The sequence below is a fragment of the Solea senegalensis genome, linkage group LG19, assembly GCF_019176455.1.
Source record: "Solea senegalensis isolate Sse05_10M linkage group LG19, IFAPA_SoseM_1, whole genome shotgun sequence".
NCBI lineage: Eukaryota > Metazoa > Chordata > Actinopteri > Pleuronectiformes > Soleidae > Solea > Solea senegalensis.
In genome coordinates, this window is record NC_058038.1 from 1,823,850 (window position 1) to 1,838,228 (window position 14,379).

The 14,379-nt window shown below is 43.3% G+C and overlaps 1 protein-coding gene across 1 annotated transcript; it reads left to right on the forward strand.

Annotated features, from left to right (window-relative positions):
- The first annotated feature begins 8,416 nt into the window (after positions 1-8,416).
- Positions 8,417-13,033, forward strand: LOC122785706 (lymphocyte antigen 6D-like). The gene is made up of 5 exons (XM_044051620.1): positions 8,417-8,468; positions 9,165-9,266; positions 10,181-10,357; positions 12,168-12,293; positions 12,711-13,033. Exons 1-5 carry the CDS (start codon positions 8,420-8,422, stop codon positions 12,893-12,895), a joined length of 639 nt encoding a protein of 212 aa, XP_043907555.1. The 5' UTR covers positions 8,417-8,419; the 3' UTR covers positions 12,896-13,033.
- The last annotated feature ends 1,346 nt before the right edge of the window (positions 13,034-14,379 follow it).

The following is a 14,379-nucleotide window of genomic DNA, read 5'->3' on the forward strand; positions in this document are numbered from 1 at the left end:
AAGCATACAGGACCTGGGGAAGACAGGAACTCCAGTCATGCTTACGGGACACAGGCAATGTACGCAGCAGATCGTGGAGTGTTCTATTGAAACGCTCACATTGCCCATTCCCTGAAGGATGGTATGGTGTGGTTCGAGACTTCTCTATCCCGTACAAAACACATAACTGCCGAATGAGAGAACCCTCAAAACTCCGTCCCTGATCTGAATGTATCCGGGCTGGGACACCAAATTTTGAGAACCACTCAGTAACCAAGACCCGAGCTACAGTGGTAGCTCGCTGATCACCGGTAGGTACAGCCCATGTGTACTTACTGAAGACATCAGTCATTATGAGGACATCTTCCACCCCATTACGACTGGGCTCCAGGACAGTAAAATCAATAGCCAGGATCTCATTAGGTCGAGAAGCCAATAGGTGCCCCATGAAGCTACGAGCGGCCGGTTGACTCACCTTGGCCACCTGGCACCTTTCACATGCCTGGCACCACTGTGCCACCTCAGCAGACATCCCTGGCCAGTAACACCGCTGGCGCAGGAGCTCCAGAGTCCTCTCAATCCCCTGATGACCGTGCCCTTGGTGAACCTCAGTCAGCACACCTGTTTTTAAAGCTGAAGGCAACACCAACTGAAGCACAACCTCGGCACCATCCGGCCGGAAAACCCGGCGATACAACACACCATCCCTTTCCAGCAATCGGTCCCACTGCCGGAGCAGCACCAAGGCTGACTGAGACACATGTCTCCTTTCCTCTTGAGTGGGACGCTGTTTGCGTGCCCAGAAGACCAGGACTTCCTGGATGACTGGGTCAGTGTGCTGAAGCGTAGCCAGGTCAGATGGGGGATGATGGGGCAAGGCTGCAACAGTGGCTTGTGTCGCATCTACCTCGTCTATCTGCAGGACCTGCTGTAAGGGTTTAGGGAGCAACGTGCCACGGACCATAGTTTGCAGGTCTTGTACCCCGGGGAGGTGCTGACGAGAAAGGGCATCGGCGGTCCTATTGCTATGACCTGAACGATATTTAAGTTCAAAATCAAACGACGCAAGCTGGGCTGCCCAACGCTGTTCAGTGGCCCCAAGCTTGGCGGATGAAAGATGACTCAAGGGATTGTTGTCGGTGTACACAACACATTTGTGCCCCAACAGGTATTCCCTAAACTTTTCGGTCATTGCCCACTTGAGCGCCAGAAACTCCAACTTCATGGAACTGTAGTTACTCATATTGCGCTCAGTGGGCCTCAAACCACGGCTCGCATAAGCTATGGGCCGTACCTTACCATCCTGTTCTTGCGATAGCACAGCTCCAAGACCACCGTAACTGGCATCCACCTCCAGGATGAATGGGAGGGTGAAGTCGGCATACGCCAGCACAGGTGCAGTAGTGAGACGAGTTTTCAAAGTCTCAAAGCTATGGCAACACTCCTCTGTCCAACGACCAGCGACGGTTTGTACTACTCGCTTAGGTTTAAGGCCTGCCAGCTCTGCCACCAGCTTGTGCAGGGGTGCTGCCAACTTTGCAAAACCCTCCACAAAGCGGCGGTAGTAGCTGGCAAAACCAAGGAAGGAACGCAGCTCTGAGAGAGTGGCAGGAGAGGGCCAGCTAGCGACAGCCTTGACCTTACTGGGGTCGGTGGAGACACCTTTGTCTGAAATGACATGACCCAGGTAGCTCACTTCCTGCTGGAAGAAGGCACACTTACTGAGTTTCACCTTTAGCCTTTCGTGCTGCAAACGCCCCAGCACCACACTCAACCTCTCCAGATGTTGCTCTATAGTAGAAGAGAAAACCACTATATCATCGAGATACAACAGCAAGGATTGGCACTGCTGATCGCCAAAAATCCGCTGCATCAATCGCTGGAAGGTGCTGGGAGCGTTACAAAGCCCAAAGGGCATGCGGTTCCACTCAAACAGGCCAAAGGGGGTACAAAAGGCCGTTTTAGAACGATCGGCCTCTGCCACAGGGACCTGATTGTACCCACTAGCCAGGTCCATGGTGGAAAACCAACGAGCACCGGTTAGGGCATCTAAGGACTCGTCGATGCGGGGCAATGGGAATGCATCCTTCCTGGTTTTACCATTCAGGAGCCTATAATCCACACACATACGAAGACTACCGTCCTTCTTCTTGACCAGCACAATTGGAGAGGCATATGGGCTGCTGCTCTCCCTAATAACCTGAGCCCCCAGTAGTTGATTAATATGATCTTTAACAACCTCATACTCAGATGGAGGAATTCGGCGATACCGTTGCCGCACAGGGACATCATCTAAGAGAGGAATCTCGTGAGAGATCAGGTCAGTACACCCTAGGTCCCCGTCATAAGCTGAAAACACGGAACGATACTGGCCAAGAAGAGCCCTCACCTTATCTTGTGCTCCCGCAGGCAAATGACCCAACTCCAAAGCTGCCATCTGCTCCTGTACTGATGGGGAAACAGATTGAGAAGCCACTGTAGCCACCACAGGTGGCACCTCAGTGACACCAGCAGGCAAACTCACCACCCTTACCTCCTCTAAGGTCCCCATAACAGCATGGGGGTAAAGCAGCACGTCTACAGACCCTACATTCACAACGGGAATGTATGCTGTGCCCCGTACTACCGGTACCAGGGCAGGAGATGCAAGCAGCCCAGCGGGCAAGCCAGAGTCTAGGGGCTGAAAGAGCACAGTAGTGCCAGAGTGCTGCTCTGAGCATGTGGCCGGGACAATCTTCATCATGCCACCCGGGATACGACAAGCCTTTTTACCACGTAGCTTGACTTTCCCTGCCCCCTGATCAGTTTTAACACTGGCTTCATGGCACCTTTGGAGGGCCTGTGCGACGGCCTTAGGGGCCTCAGATACCACTGGCAGGTCAAACAAAGCTAAGCCATGCTGCCCAAAAAGTTCTCCATAGCACCTGCGGATAACATTCATCCCTAAAATACCGGGAGCCTGCAAAGATGCACTACCAGGCTGGTCCTTGACCACCAGGATCCCACAGGCTGGCAACAACTTCCCACAAAGCTCTACATCCAGCTCTAAGTAGCCGATATAAGGGATGGCCAGGCCATTGGCGGCTTTGAGCTGCAGCCAGTGACAAAATTTAAGCCGCTCTTGGCCCCAGGGCTCAAACTGCTGATGGAAAAGAGACTCAGTAATAGTTGACACCATAGATCCTGTATCTACTAAACAAGAGACCGCAACCCCTCCCATCCTCACACCTAAATGAGGACAAGATGACATGAGCTTGGACACTTCCATGTCACCTGCACCTAACCCTGAGCCAGTAACGGCCCCCTCCGAACTGTGACTCTGCAGTTCGGCGGGTGCTAGTTTTCCGACGCCTGGGCAGAATGGAACGGCCCACGGGGCTGAGAGACCGGCAAAGAAGGCTGAGTACGAGGAGGGACACGAGCTCCATCACACTCCCTGGCAATGTGACCTGGTTGCTGACATCTCCTACAGATAATGGGACCACGAAAAGTTGTTCGGCTTTGCTGCTGAGAGACCTGCAAACGGGAAATGCTCTGAGTCAGTTGGTTCAGCTGTTCCTGCTGCAACTTCAGCATTTCCTTCATCTCACCCAGCTCCAAGGCTTGAGGCGAACTAACACCTGCCTGATGGCTGCCCTGGATCACACACTGAGCATTGAAGACAGAAGGAACAGAATGACTACGACCTCTAACACCTCCAGGTAAGCCCTCTCGCTCCCACCTGATCGCCTCACTCCTAGCCTCCAGTAAGGTAGCAGTAGGCTGCCTGCGCACAAACTGTTTCAGCTCGCGACGAAGTGACCCATCCAGCACATGCTCCACAAACTGGTCCCGTAACAAAACCTCTGCATTGGGTACGCCACTGGGTGCACGCTGCTTCACAGAGGTCATGAGGCTCATCAATGCAAGGGAAAACTCTAATAGAGTCTCTCCCTCGTGCTGCCGTCGGGAGAAAAATGCCTCTTGTAAAGCTACATATGACTCTGCACACCCATAAAGCTCTTCTTACACTGCAATGATCTTGGCTGGGTCTAAACGCTCTTCACTGGGGCGGTACTTAATTTCCTCACGCGCCTCCCCCTCTAGGTGGTCAAATAAGAAGAATGCCTGATCGGATGCAGACAAGTGGCGTGCTCTCATACAGGCTTGCACCTCCTCCAGCCATTCGGCCAACCCTATGCCTGACTTCCCCCTAAATGTGGGACATTTTCTGTCTCTGGGCACAAAAATCAGTCTCTCCGTTGAAGGAGCATTGGCAAAGGAGGGTGCAGTGGGCGCAAGCGAAACTGGGGGCACTGTACTAGGGCCAGGTATGGCCGCCACCTGTTCCTGTCTCATCCTCTCGTTGTCTGCTCTTAGCTGAGCAACTAAATCCCTCAGTTCCTGCAGTTCTGCCTCCATAACTAAACCTATACTAACTACAACCTTCCCTACCGTGAGGAGGAGACCAGGAAAAGGGGAAAGGGCTCGTTGCAGGTCCACAAAACCAGCTGCTGCTTTGCCTCGGAGAAAAAGAAAGAAAATAGACACAGGTCAGGCATAGACACTTACATTAACAAAACCAATTTTTCTTTTAAAACAAATGAAAAAAACAAAAACACAGAACGCACGTCTCTGTTCTCAAATTGCAAATCCTGCCGACAACGCCAGATTGTGGCGGCACGAGGTGTGGGGAGGTGCCTTTTTAAAGCAGCCTCGATAAATTTAATATGGTTGCCAGACAACGCCACCCTGGGAATTTCACCCAGGGATTTCTTATAAATGGACTAACTCAAATAGAGCAAGGCACTGAGGTTCGTTATGCAACGAGACAGAGACGGCAGTTCAATAATACAAATACTTTTATTTATACAAATTTCTGTTTTAAAAAATACTATAAAAAGAATTACTCACGTAAGGGGACATATAAGGGGAACCAATCAGTGCTGAGACCTACAGCGGAAAACCGTATCCAAAAGAAAAGGGGATCCCAGGAACACCACACGTGAAGCAAATCAAAGTAAACAAAACAAAGAAGCTACAAAGTGCTAACACAACAAAAAGGGGACACCGTGACCAGGACACCAATCCACCACCGTAGGCTCAGCACCTGAATGGGGGCGACCAGAAAGCAACCAATTAGAAAATAACAAATAATGAAACAAAACAATAACTAATAACAAAAGAGGAATCAAAGAATTAAATGTACAGGAATTATAATAATTAAACCCAATGACCAATAACCAAAATTCTATATAACAGCAACTGAAAAGCAAACCATAATAACCCAAAACGAACAGAATAATTGTAATTATGGGTTACAGCAAAACAAATTACAAACGAAATTAAAGAAATTACCACAAAAGAACCAAATCAAATATATATATATATATTATATATCCTCTCATGCGAGTACACACACACACACACACACACACACAGTTTAAGACGTGGCTGCCCACAATCGGAGACAGCGTTACCAAGCGACCTGGCGGAGCGGCGAATGCCGACGCAAGCGAGGCGATCAGTTCCGCAAACGCACAGCTCCAATCAGGCACAGCAACCCGACCCAAAAACCTCTTCGACTGAGGGAAAGAAGTGGAAATAGAGCAGAAGCAAAGCAGCAGCGGTTCTAGGAGCGGATTAATCGGCGCTGCGCCGTTACGGTCAGTCTTCCTACGATGAAGCGAACAAACAATGAGCAACTTATGAATGGCTGGAGGAAGAAGCTAAAACCACTGCACTACATACCGATCAGGCGATCCCGGCCAACACAGCGTGGAACGGGAGGATCAAAGCTCCCCGAGAGCGACCAGCGGCAGGCAGTGAGTGGCACAGAGCGGTGAACAGCGCGCAGCCAGCAGCAACACCCAAGTGGACCTTTATAAAACAATCACTTTAGTACTGGATGGGCAACATACGCGAGAAATGCAGCCGGCAGCCCACCTGTAACCACACGGACGCGGAAATGGAGGAAGCACAGGAGTGACGCGACCCAGCCTCCAGCAACCAAAGGACTGACAGGTGCTTTACGCCCGCCTTTATGGGGCAGTCTCCCACTGTGATTGGGTGGAACTGCAGCCCATCTGATTGTTGCTGAACTATATATTGCCACAGTAGCAGGGAGGTACTGCGCTCAGGTCTGGGGTCTCAGGATCTGCGGCAGGAGGGACAGAGACATGGTTAATATGTGTCACATCCCCACCGTGAGTCTGTCACTCCTCTGCTGTCAGCCTCGTCTGCCCCAGCTCCATGGGCTCTCCCACTCCCTCCCTTGGGTATCAAGGCTGCTCGGGAGGCGATCGGTGGGGCGCCAGCCCAGTCAGCGCTGCGGAGCACGGTGGTCGGTCGCCGCGCTGCCTGAGCTCGTGGAGTCTGTTGTCCGTCCGGATGGCCAGAGCGATTAAGCTGTCCAGGCTCGTCGGCAGGTCCAGCGGCACCGGCTGCTCCTGGATCAGTTTCGCCAGCCCCTTAAGGAATATGTCGTAGAACGCCGTCACGTTCCACTCGCTCTCCGCCGCTAAGGTACAGAACTGAACAGCGTAGTTACAGACTGATCGACTCCACTGTTTCAGCCCGCTCAGTTCTCTTGCCTTTTTTTTGCCGGCCGTGGAGACCGGGTCGAACATCTGCCGTAATGCTCCCTGAAAGTCTGTGAGTGAACCGCAGAGGGGCGAGTCTTGTCCCCACTCGGCCATGGCCCACACTCTCGCTCTGCCCGACAGATGAGAGATCATGAAGGCGACCTTGGATCTGTCCGAGGTAAAGTTCGGGGCATAATGTTCAAAATGCATGGAGCATTCAGTTATGAAGGCTTGGCAAAGTCCTGGTTCGCCTGAAAAACGCTCTGGGGACGCGAGTTTCACCCCGGATCCGGCGAAGGAGGCAGCCTGCGTCGGCGTTGCCACAGACACCGGAGGCTTCAGTGCTGCGGGCGGGCTGGTCGTGGACCGCAGGAGATCGGTCAAGTTCCGCACCAGATGCTCCGCCATGGTGGTCTGGAACTGCTCCTGCCTGGAGAGATGGGCTTCCTGGGTGCTCAGGGCTTCTAGCCACTGTCTGGTCTGTGCTGAGTCCATACTGGCCAGTGTGTACTGACAAGATGGTTCAGAGAGGACTCACAAGACAGATCCTCTTTACTGAGGGAAAACAAAAGCGAGGCTATGAAAAACTATAACAAATAGAGAACGCAACGCTCTTCAAAAGAAACTTTGCGGAACTATGGACGAGGAACAAAAAATCACTCCGAAGAGGAAACAAACTCAGACTCAGACTATGCAATATTTTTCACTTCCAGATTGGGTTATTATGCTATTATTTCACTGGTCCAGCCCACTTGAGATCCCTGCTCTAATGTGACTGAATGACAACAATTCTGCAGAGATGAGTGAGACACAATTCCTCCACAGCGTTTGTCAAAGACTCATTGCAAGTTATCACAAACGCTTGATTGCAGTTGTTGTTGCAAACAGCGGCCCAACCACTTATTAGGTTTAGGGGGCAACACTTTTTCACACAGGGCCACGTAGGTTTACGTTTGTTTTCCCTCCCTTAATCATAAAAACCTTCATTGTGTTTACTTGTGTTGTCTTTGTTTGATGATCTGAAACATTTAAGTGTGACACACATGCTAAAAAATAAGAAATCAGAAAGGGGGCAAAGACTTTTGCACACCAGTGTATTTTATTTTGTCAGCACTTTAATTTGTAAAGGTTTGTCTTTAATTAAAAACATTTCATCAGATTAATGAGAAACAGCAGTGTTTGTATGGTGGCAGCCATATTTGAATCCCATGTCAGGATTGTCTGAGTTAGACATCAACAAATCCAAAGTTCAGATGGAGCGTGCCACTGGAACCAGAGCTGGTTTCCACACAGTGTCTATACCTGAGGTTAATAATATTTATATTTTTACAGTGTACTAAACCAGGTTAGAATAGTTTTGCATTTTTCATTACCTGTAGTTTAGTTTTGACTTTTTGTTTGTTTTGTGGAGTTTTAATTTAATTTATTTATTTTAATTAAATTTTTTTTTTTTTGTAAATGCTTAGTTTTAGTTTAGCTTTTGTTAATTTTAGTTTTAGGGATTTTTCTTTTGTAATATGGAGTATTTGCCAGGTGCAAGATTCAAAAAGGTCATAATAAATATTGTCTACAAGAAAGGATTTTTGTAGTTTGATAGTTTTGGTTAACTGTAATAATTTTGGTAAATGGCTTCATAGAAAACCAACAATGATGAAATGAATAGATTGTCCACTTTCTTTAGTTGTGGCTGCCTTCTCTTCTATTGTCATCGCGGGTCAGAGCAGAGAATTAAAAAAGTCAGATAAACAGCAGTTAAACTGGTTCCACGGGAGTTCAGGAGGGGATTTTTCTGCACATTCCACTTCCTGTCCACCTGTTGGGGTTTGTATATAAAGCTGTGACGTATTCTGCCAAACCCACACCACCAAGCATCAAACATGAAGCTGCTGCTGACTGTGTGTCTGACCTGCGCTCTGTTCTACACAGGTAACTGAATCTCTCAAATCATAACTATATTTATTAGCACCAGCAGTTTCTTTATTATCACAGTTCATTCATCCCTACATATATATATATGTATATATATATATACATATATATATACATATATATGTATATATACATATATACATATATATAAACATATATATGTATATATATACATATATATGTTTATATATATATGTATATATATGTATATATACATATATACATATATATGTATATATGTATATATATATATGTATATATATATATATATATATATATATATATATATATACATATATATAAATACATATATATGTATATATATATACATTAAAAATACATCCACAGCAATACATGTGAGCACAAATCCAGCAAGTATATAAAGTATATGAATACACATGCATTTAATGATAAATGATAAACAGTAAAACATCAACTGATTATGAATGAAAAATTGTAGAATCTGCATTTTTAGATTTCATGTTTTTGTAAATTATAAATTCAACGTGGGCTTCTGCTGGTGATTACCTGGTGACAATAATCTGAAACATGTACAAACGTGTTTTTCTAGCTCTCATCTCTAAAATGACTCTTTTATTGTAAGGATACATTTATGGACTTTTTGCCCTTGTACAGTAGAATATGTTTGGAACTTTGTGACATTCAGTAAAACTGATTGTGTTCATCTTTCAGTCCATTCACTGAGCTGCCACGTGTGTACAGACCAACTGTGCAGCAACATGACGACCGTTCAGTGTCCTGACTCCAGCACAGTGTGCATCACTGTCACATCAGGTGGGCGTCGACGTTCTTACGGTCAACAAAAACCAACCAAATAACCAAAGCTGAAATTGAAAAACATCTTCTAATAAAAACTAGAGTTTAAAATAAACGATAAATCTAAAGTGAACTAAAATTGTTCTGAAAATGTGTTTGATTTTCATCTGGTAAAATGAATTTGATCCTTTTGGGTTTGGATGAAGTGTATTTTTCTTTCTCTTTTAAATGTGTTTGTGACGTAAGGTTCTGCACGTTAAACACATTTGTTGTGAAGTTAATTGGGTTGAGTTGGTTCATCGAAGTGAATCAGGAGCTCAGTCTGTTTTTCCTCATGGGTTGAGCTCCAAACAATGAGATGTGTCTCATGAGGGTTATTTATTATTATCATTATTATTATTATTGTTGTTGTTGTTATTATAAATTATGTTGTTATGTTCATGTGTGTCTTTTGTCTGTTGGCTATAGTTTTTCCTGCCTTTCACACAAACTACATCCAACCTCAGCACAACATCATTTCCTGTCGACTGTTCTATTTGTTTATCTATCGCCTATCGTACAGTTTTAAAATGACATGTTTTGTTCATATAAATTACTTTTTTGAATTTCTTTATACTCCAAAAACGAATGAAGGCTAACAAAAATAATGATGATGCCCTCGTGTTTGGAGCACATTGTTCCCAGGCAGGTGAACGTTTACAAAATACAAGGACTGAAAACAACGCTGAATTCCTCAGAACTGAATTTACAATATATTATAGTAACTAGTAATCAGGTTCTCCATGTAAAGAGGGGCAGATGCGCACCCTCACCACTAGATGCCACTAAGTCTTTCACACTGAACCTTTAATAAAGTGTGAGTTGAGACAAAATAAGGTTGGATTTATGTCCGAATAACAATTTCCCAATGTTTTGTCTTTCTCTCCTTCCAGTGATAAACAACGGCTTATTAGGGCGTCTGGAAATCCATAAAAACTGTTCGTCACTCACGTCCTGCACCACTCCTCTGTCCACTGAGGTGGAATTGTCAGTGAACCTGGGTTACTCACAGAATTCCTACACTCAGATTTGCTGCAATACTGACAACTGCAACATGCAGACACTGGCCAGTAAGAGCTGCTGCTCCTTTGTTTCTGTCACATTTTTTTAATCTTGTAAACGTGTTAGATTGTTGTGATGTTTTTCTCACATGTTGAATATGGAGTCTGGCCCCTCCCCTGCTTCTGATTGGCTTAGCATAAATAACTGAATGAAAGAAAACGGTGGGGAGGATCCTCTTGTACGACGGAGTATTAGGGTCACATTGAGAAAAAAAAACCCACAGACTTTGAGAATAAAGACGTACATTTACAGGAATAAAGACGTACATTTACAAGAATAAAGACGTACATTTACAAGAATAAAGTCGTACATTTACAAGAATAAAGACGTACATTTACAAGAATAAAGACGCATATTTACAGGAATAAGGACATTTACAAGAATAAAGTCGTACATTTACAAGAATAAAGACATACATTTACAAGAATAAAGACGTACATTTACAGGAATAAAGACGCATTTACAAGAAGAAAGTCGCATATTTACAAGAACAAAATATTTACAAGAACAAAATCGCATTTACAAGAATAAAGTACAAGAATAAGCGTACATTTACAAGAATAAAGACGCATATTTACAAGAATAAAGTCGCACATTTACAAGAATAAATACATTTACAAGAATAAAGAATACATATTTACAGGAATAAGACGCATTTACAAGAAGAAAGATTTACAAGAATAAAAGACATTTACAAGAATAAAGAAAGACATTTACAAGAATAAAACATTTACAAGAATAAAGACGCATATTTACAGGAATAAAGACGACATTTACAAGAATAAAGACGATATTTACAAGAATAAAGCGTATATTTACAAGAATAAAGTCGCACATTTACAAGAATAAAGTCGCATACTTTACAAGAATAAAGACGTACATTTACAGGAATAAAGACGAATAAAGACGACATTTACAAGAATAAAGACGCATATTTACAAGAATAAAGACGACATTTACAGGAATAAAGACGCATATTTACATAAAGACGAATTATTTACAAGAATAAAGACGACATTTACAAGAATAAAGACGCATATTTACAGGAATAAAGACGACATTTACAGGAATAAAGACGACATTTACAAGAATTTACAAGAATAAAGACGCATATTTACAGGAATAAAGACGTATTTACAAGAATAAAGACGAATAAAGATACATTTACAGGAATAAAGACGTACATTTACAAGAATAAAGACGTACATTTACAGGAATAAAGACGTACATTTACAAGAATAAAGACGTACATTTACAAGAATAAAGACGTACATTTACAGGAATAAAGACGTAAATTTACCAGATTAAAGATGTCAATTTATGAGAATAAAGTCATACATTTACAAGAATTAAATCATAAATTTACCAGATTTAAGTTGTAAAATTACAAGAATTAAGTCGTAAATGTATGACTTTATTCGTCTTGTTTTAGAAAAGGAGAGTTTTTAAAATTAGGGCTATGGAGCATTTTGTGTACTTAGAATAAGTTTCACTTTCTTTTTTTTGCTCTCCTCTTCTAAAACAACAGGTTTGAACATTACAATGTTATTCTTGTAAATTTACGACATTATTCTTGTAAATTCACGACTTTAATTCCGTAAATTAAAAAAGTCTCAATTTACATATTAATCTTAATCTTAATTTTAATCTCGTAAATTAAGACAGTGAATTTGTTTTTCACAATGTGGCCCTAATACTCTTGTGTAGTGTGAAATCAACTATTCATAATTAGAGATCCCAGAGTGTATTACATTCACTTGCTCTTACAGGCTGTTAAAATCCATTCATGCATGATGCACATTTTTATTTTGTCCCCAGTTCCCAGTTTTATTCCAAACGGGAAGGTGTGTCCTGCTTGTGCCAGCGCTCACCACAGCTTGGCCGGGATCTGCAACACCACAATGCAATGTGTGGGAGCCGAGAACAGCTGCTTCACCAGCGACTGTGAGTAACATCTGTGACTCATGTGTTGTGATTGTTCTATAAATGTATTGATCCATTACGATGTTCAACTCTATAATTGAACCATACAAGAAACAATGCGCAAATTCACAGTAAAACAACTTTTTGACTTAAACCTGTGGTTATGATGAAACTTCAGCAGACTCACGTAGACTTGTGTCCACACACACACACACACAGTGTGTAGTGTGTCTGTACTCGCCACGCTGTAACATGGCATCATATTTGAACCCTCACCAAAGAGAGTCACAACAGAGTCAGTGTTAATATTGTGTCATTAGTGAGTGAGAGGACGTGAGCTGAGAAGACGTCTCTGAAGTCTCTGGTCCATCCTGAGGACAAACAGTCATGACAGTAGCTTTAATATGCTCAGTCTGATCAATGGTTCTTCCTCTGCAGTTACATCCGACTCCTCAAAGAAGGTGGAACTTGGCTGTATGACCAAAAACCTGTGCACCACCCAGGCAGCAATCCTATCTTTGTTTGCTGATAATCCCAAGGTCACGTGTGACGCCTCATGGAGCATCCGGATCGGTGCTGTCCTGCCAGTGTTGGCTCTTACTGTGTATAAGGTCCTCGTTTAGCTCACACACACACACATACAGGCAGAAGCAGCCGCCACACTGTTGTATAGAATGTTTCAGCGTCTGTGCAAACACAACATGCCCGATGTACAGTCTGCATGATACTGTATGTGCTTTATAATAGATAGATAGATAGATATATATATACAGATATATATATATAGATAGATAGATAGACAGATATATATATAGATAGATCGATAGATCGATCTATCTAGACAGACAAACTGATAGATAGATAGCTTTATTTATCCCCAAGGGGAAATTGGGTCATCGTAGCAGCGGTATTTTTGACAAAAAAAGTCAAAAATACAAATGAAATACAGTATAAATTAAATTAAATTAAATTAAATTAAATTAAATTAAATTAAATTAAATTAAATTAAAGACATTGCAATACACAATGAGCCAAAACTATAATACACATTATATACAATAGATAGATAAGATGCCAAGCATATGGCCATAATAACAGGCTTGTCCACCACCATGTATTAAGTCAGTTTTTGCTGTGCAGCTGAGTGTATTCTTAATAAAAAATGGATTTCTTTTTTCTTCTTTACATTCATGAGCTTCTTCCTTGTTTGCCAGTAACAAAGACTTTGTCCAAGAGACGGTGTCTACGTGGTTACAAAATGAAAACAAATTCATTTTACCTCCACTTTCACGCACACACATCAGGCTGAGCAAACACTGGATGTGGACTCAACAGCACAACTCGACAGTCTTGTATAAAGTACATGAAAGCGATACTTGAGTAAAAATACAAGTATCCTACCAGAAAATGACTTTGGTAGAAGTTAAAGTCAGCTTTTAGAATATTACTTGAGTAAAAGTCTTAAAGTACCTGACATTTACTGTACTTAAGTATCAAAAGTCATTTTTTGACATAAAATGTACTTAAGAAGTAAAAGTACTAAAACTAAGTGAGTAATTACAATTTTAAATAGGACATTTATTGTGGCTTCTTAACATTAAAAGCATAATAATAGGTACAGGCGAACTACTTCAAACAACATTAAAATGAACCTAAACCCTTTTTTGACGTCATCAGAGGAGGGAAACTTTACAGGAAGCAGACCTGTGATCACTTTGGCAATATGGTTAATAATACCCACAGACCATCACTGCCATCTCTGCTGCTCTCATATGACACCTGAAAGGTCTGTATTTGTTGATTTGGGAAGGCCATGGGCATGTGGGAAAGAGAACTTGGCTTATAACTGGAGGGTCGACAGTTAGAATCCCAACAGGTTAAGGGTTAGGAGTGTCTCTTTTTCTTCTTCAGGGGTCGCAGCGGATCATCAGTCTCCATCTTGTCCTATCCCTTGTGCCCACTGCCCCGAATGGCTGATGGAACCCAAACCGTAAGCTTCCTGTGTGGATTCAGTAGCTGTTGGGCAGGACTGGACTTGGCAGGCACTCGGTCTATTGTTACTGCCACATGAAGCAGAGGAGCCGAGTTGCATCATGTGGTTTGTGCG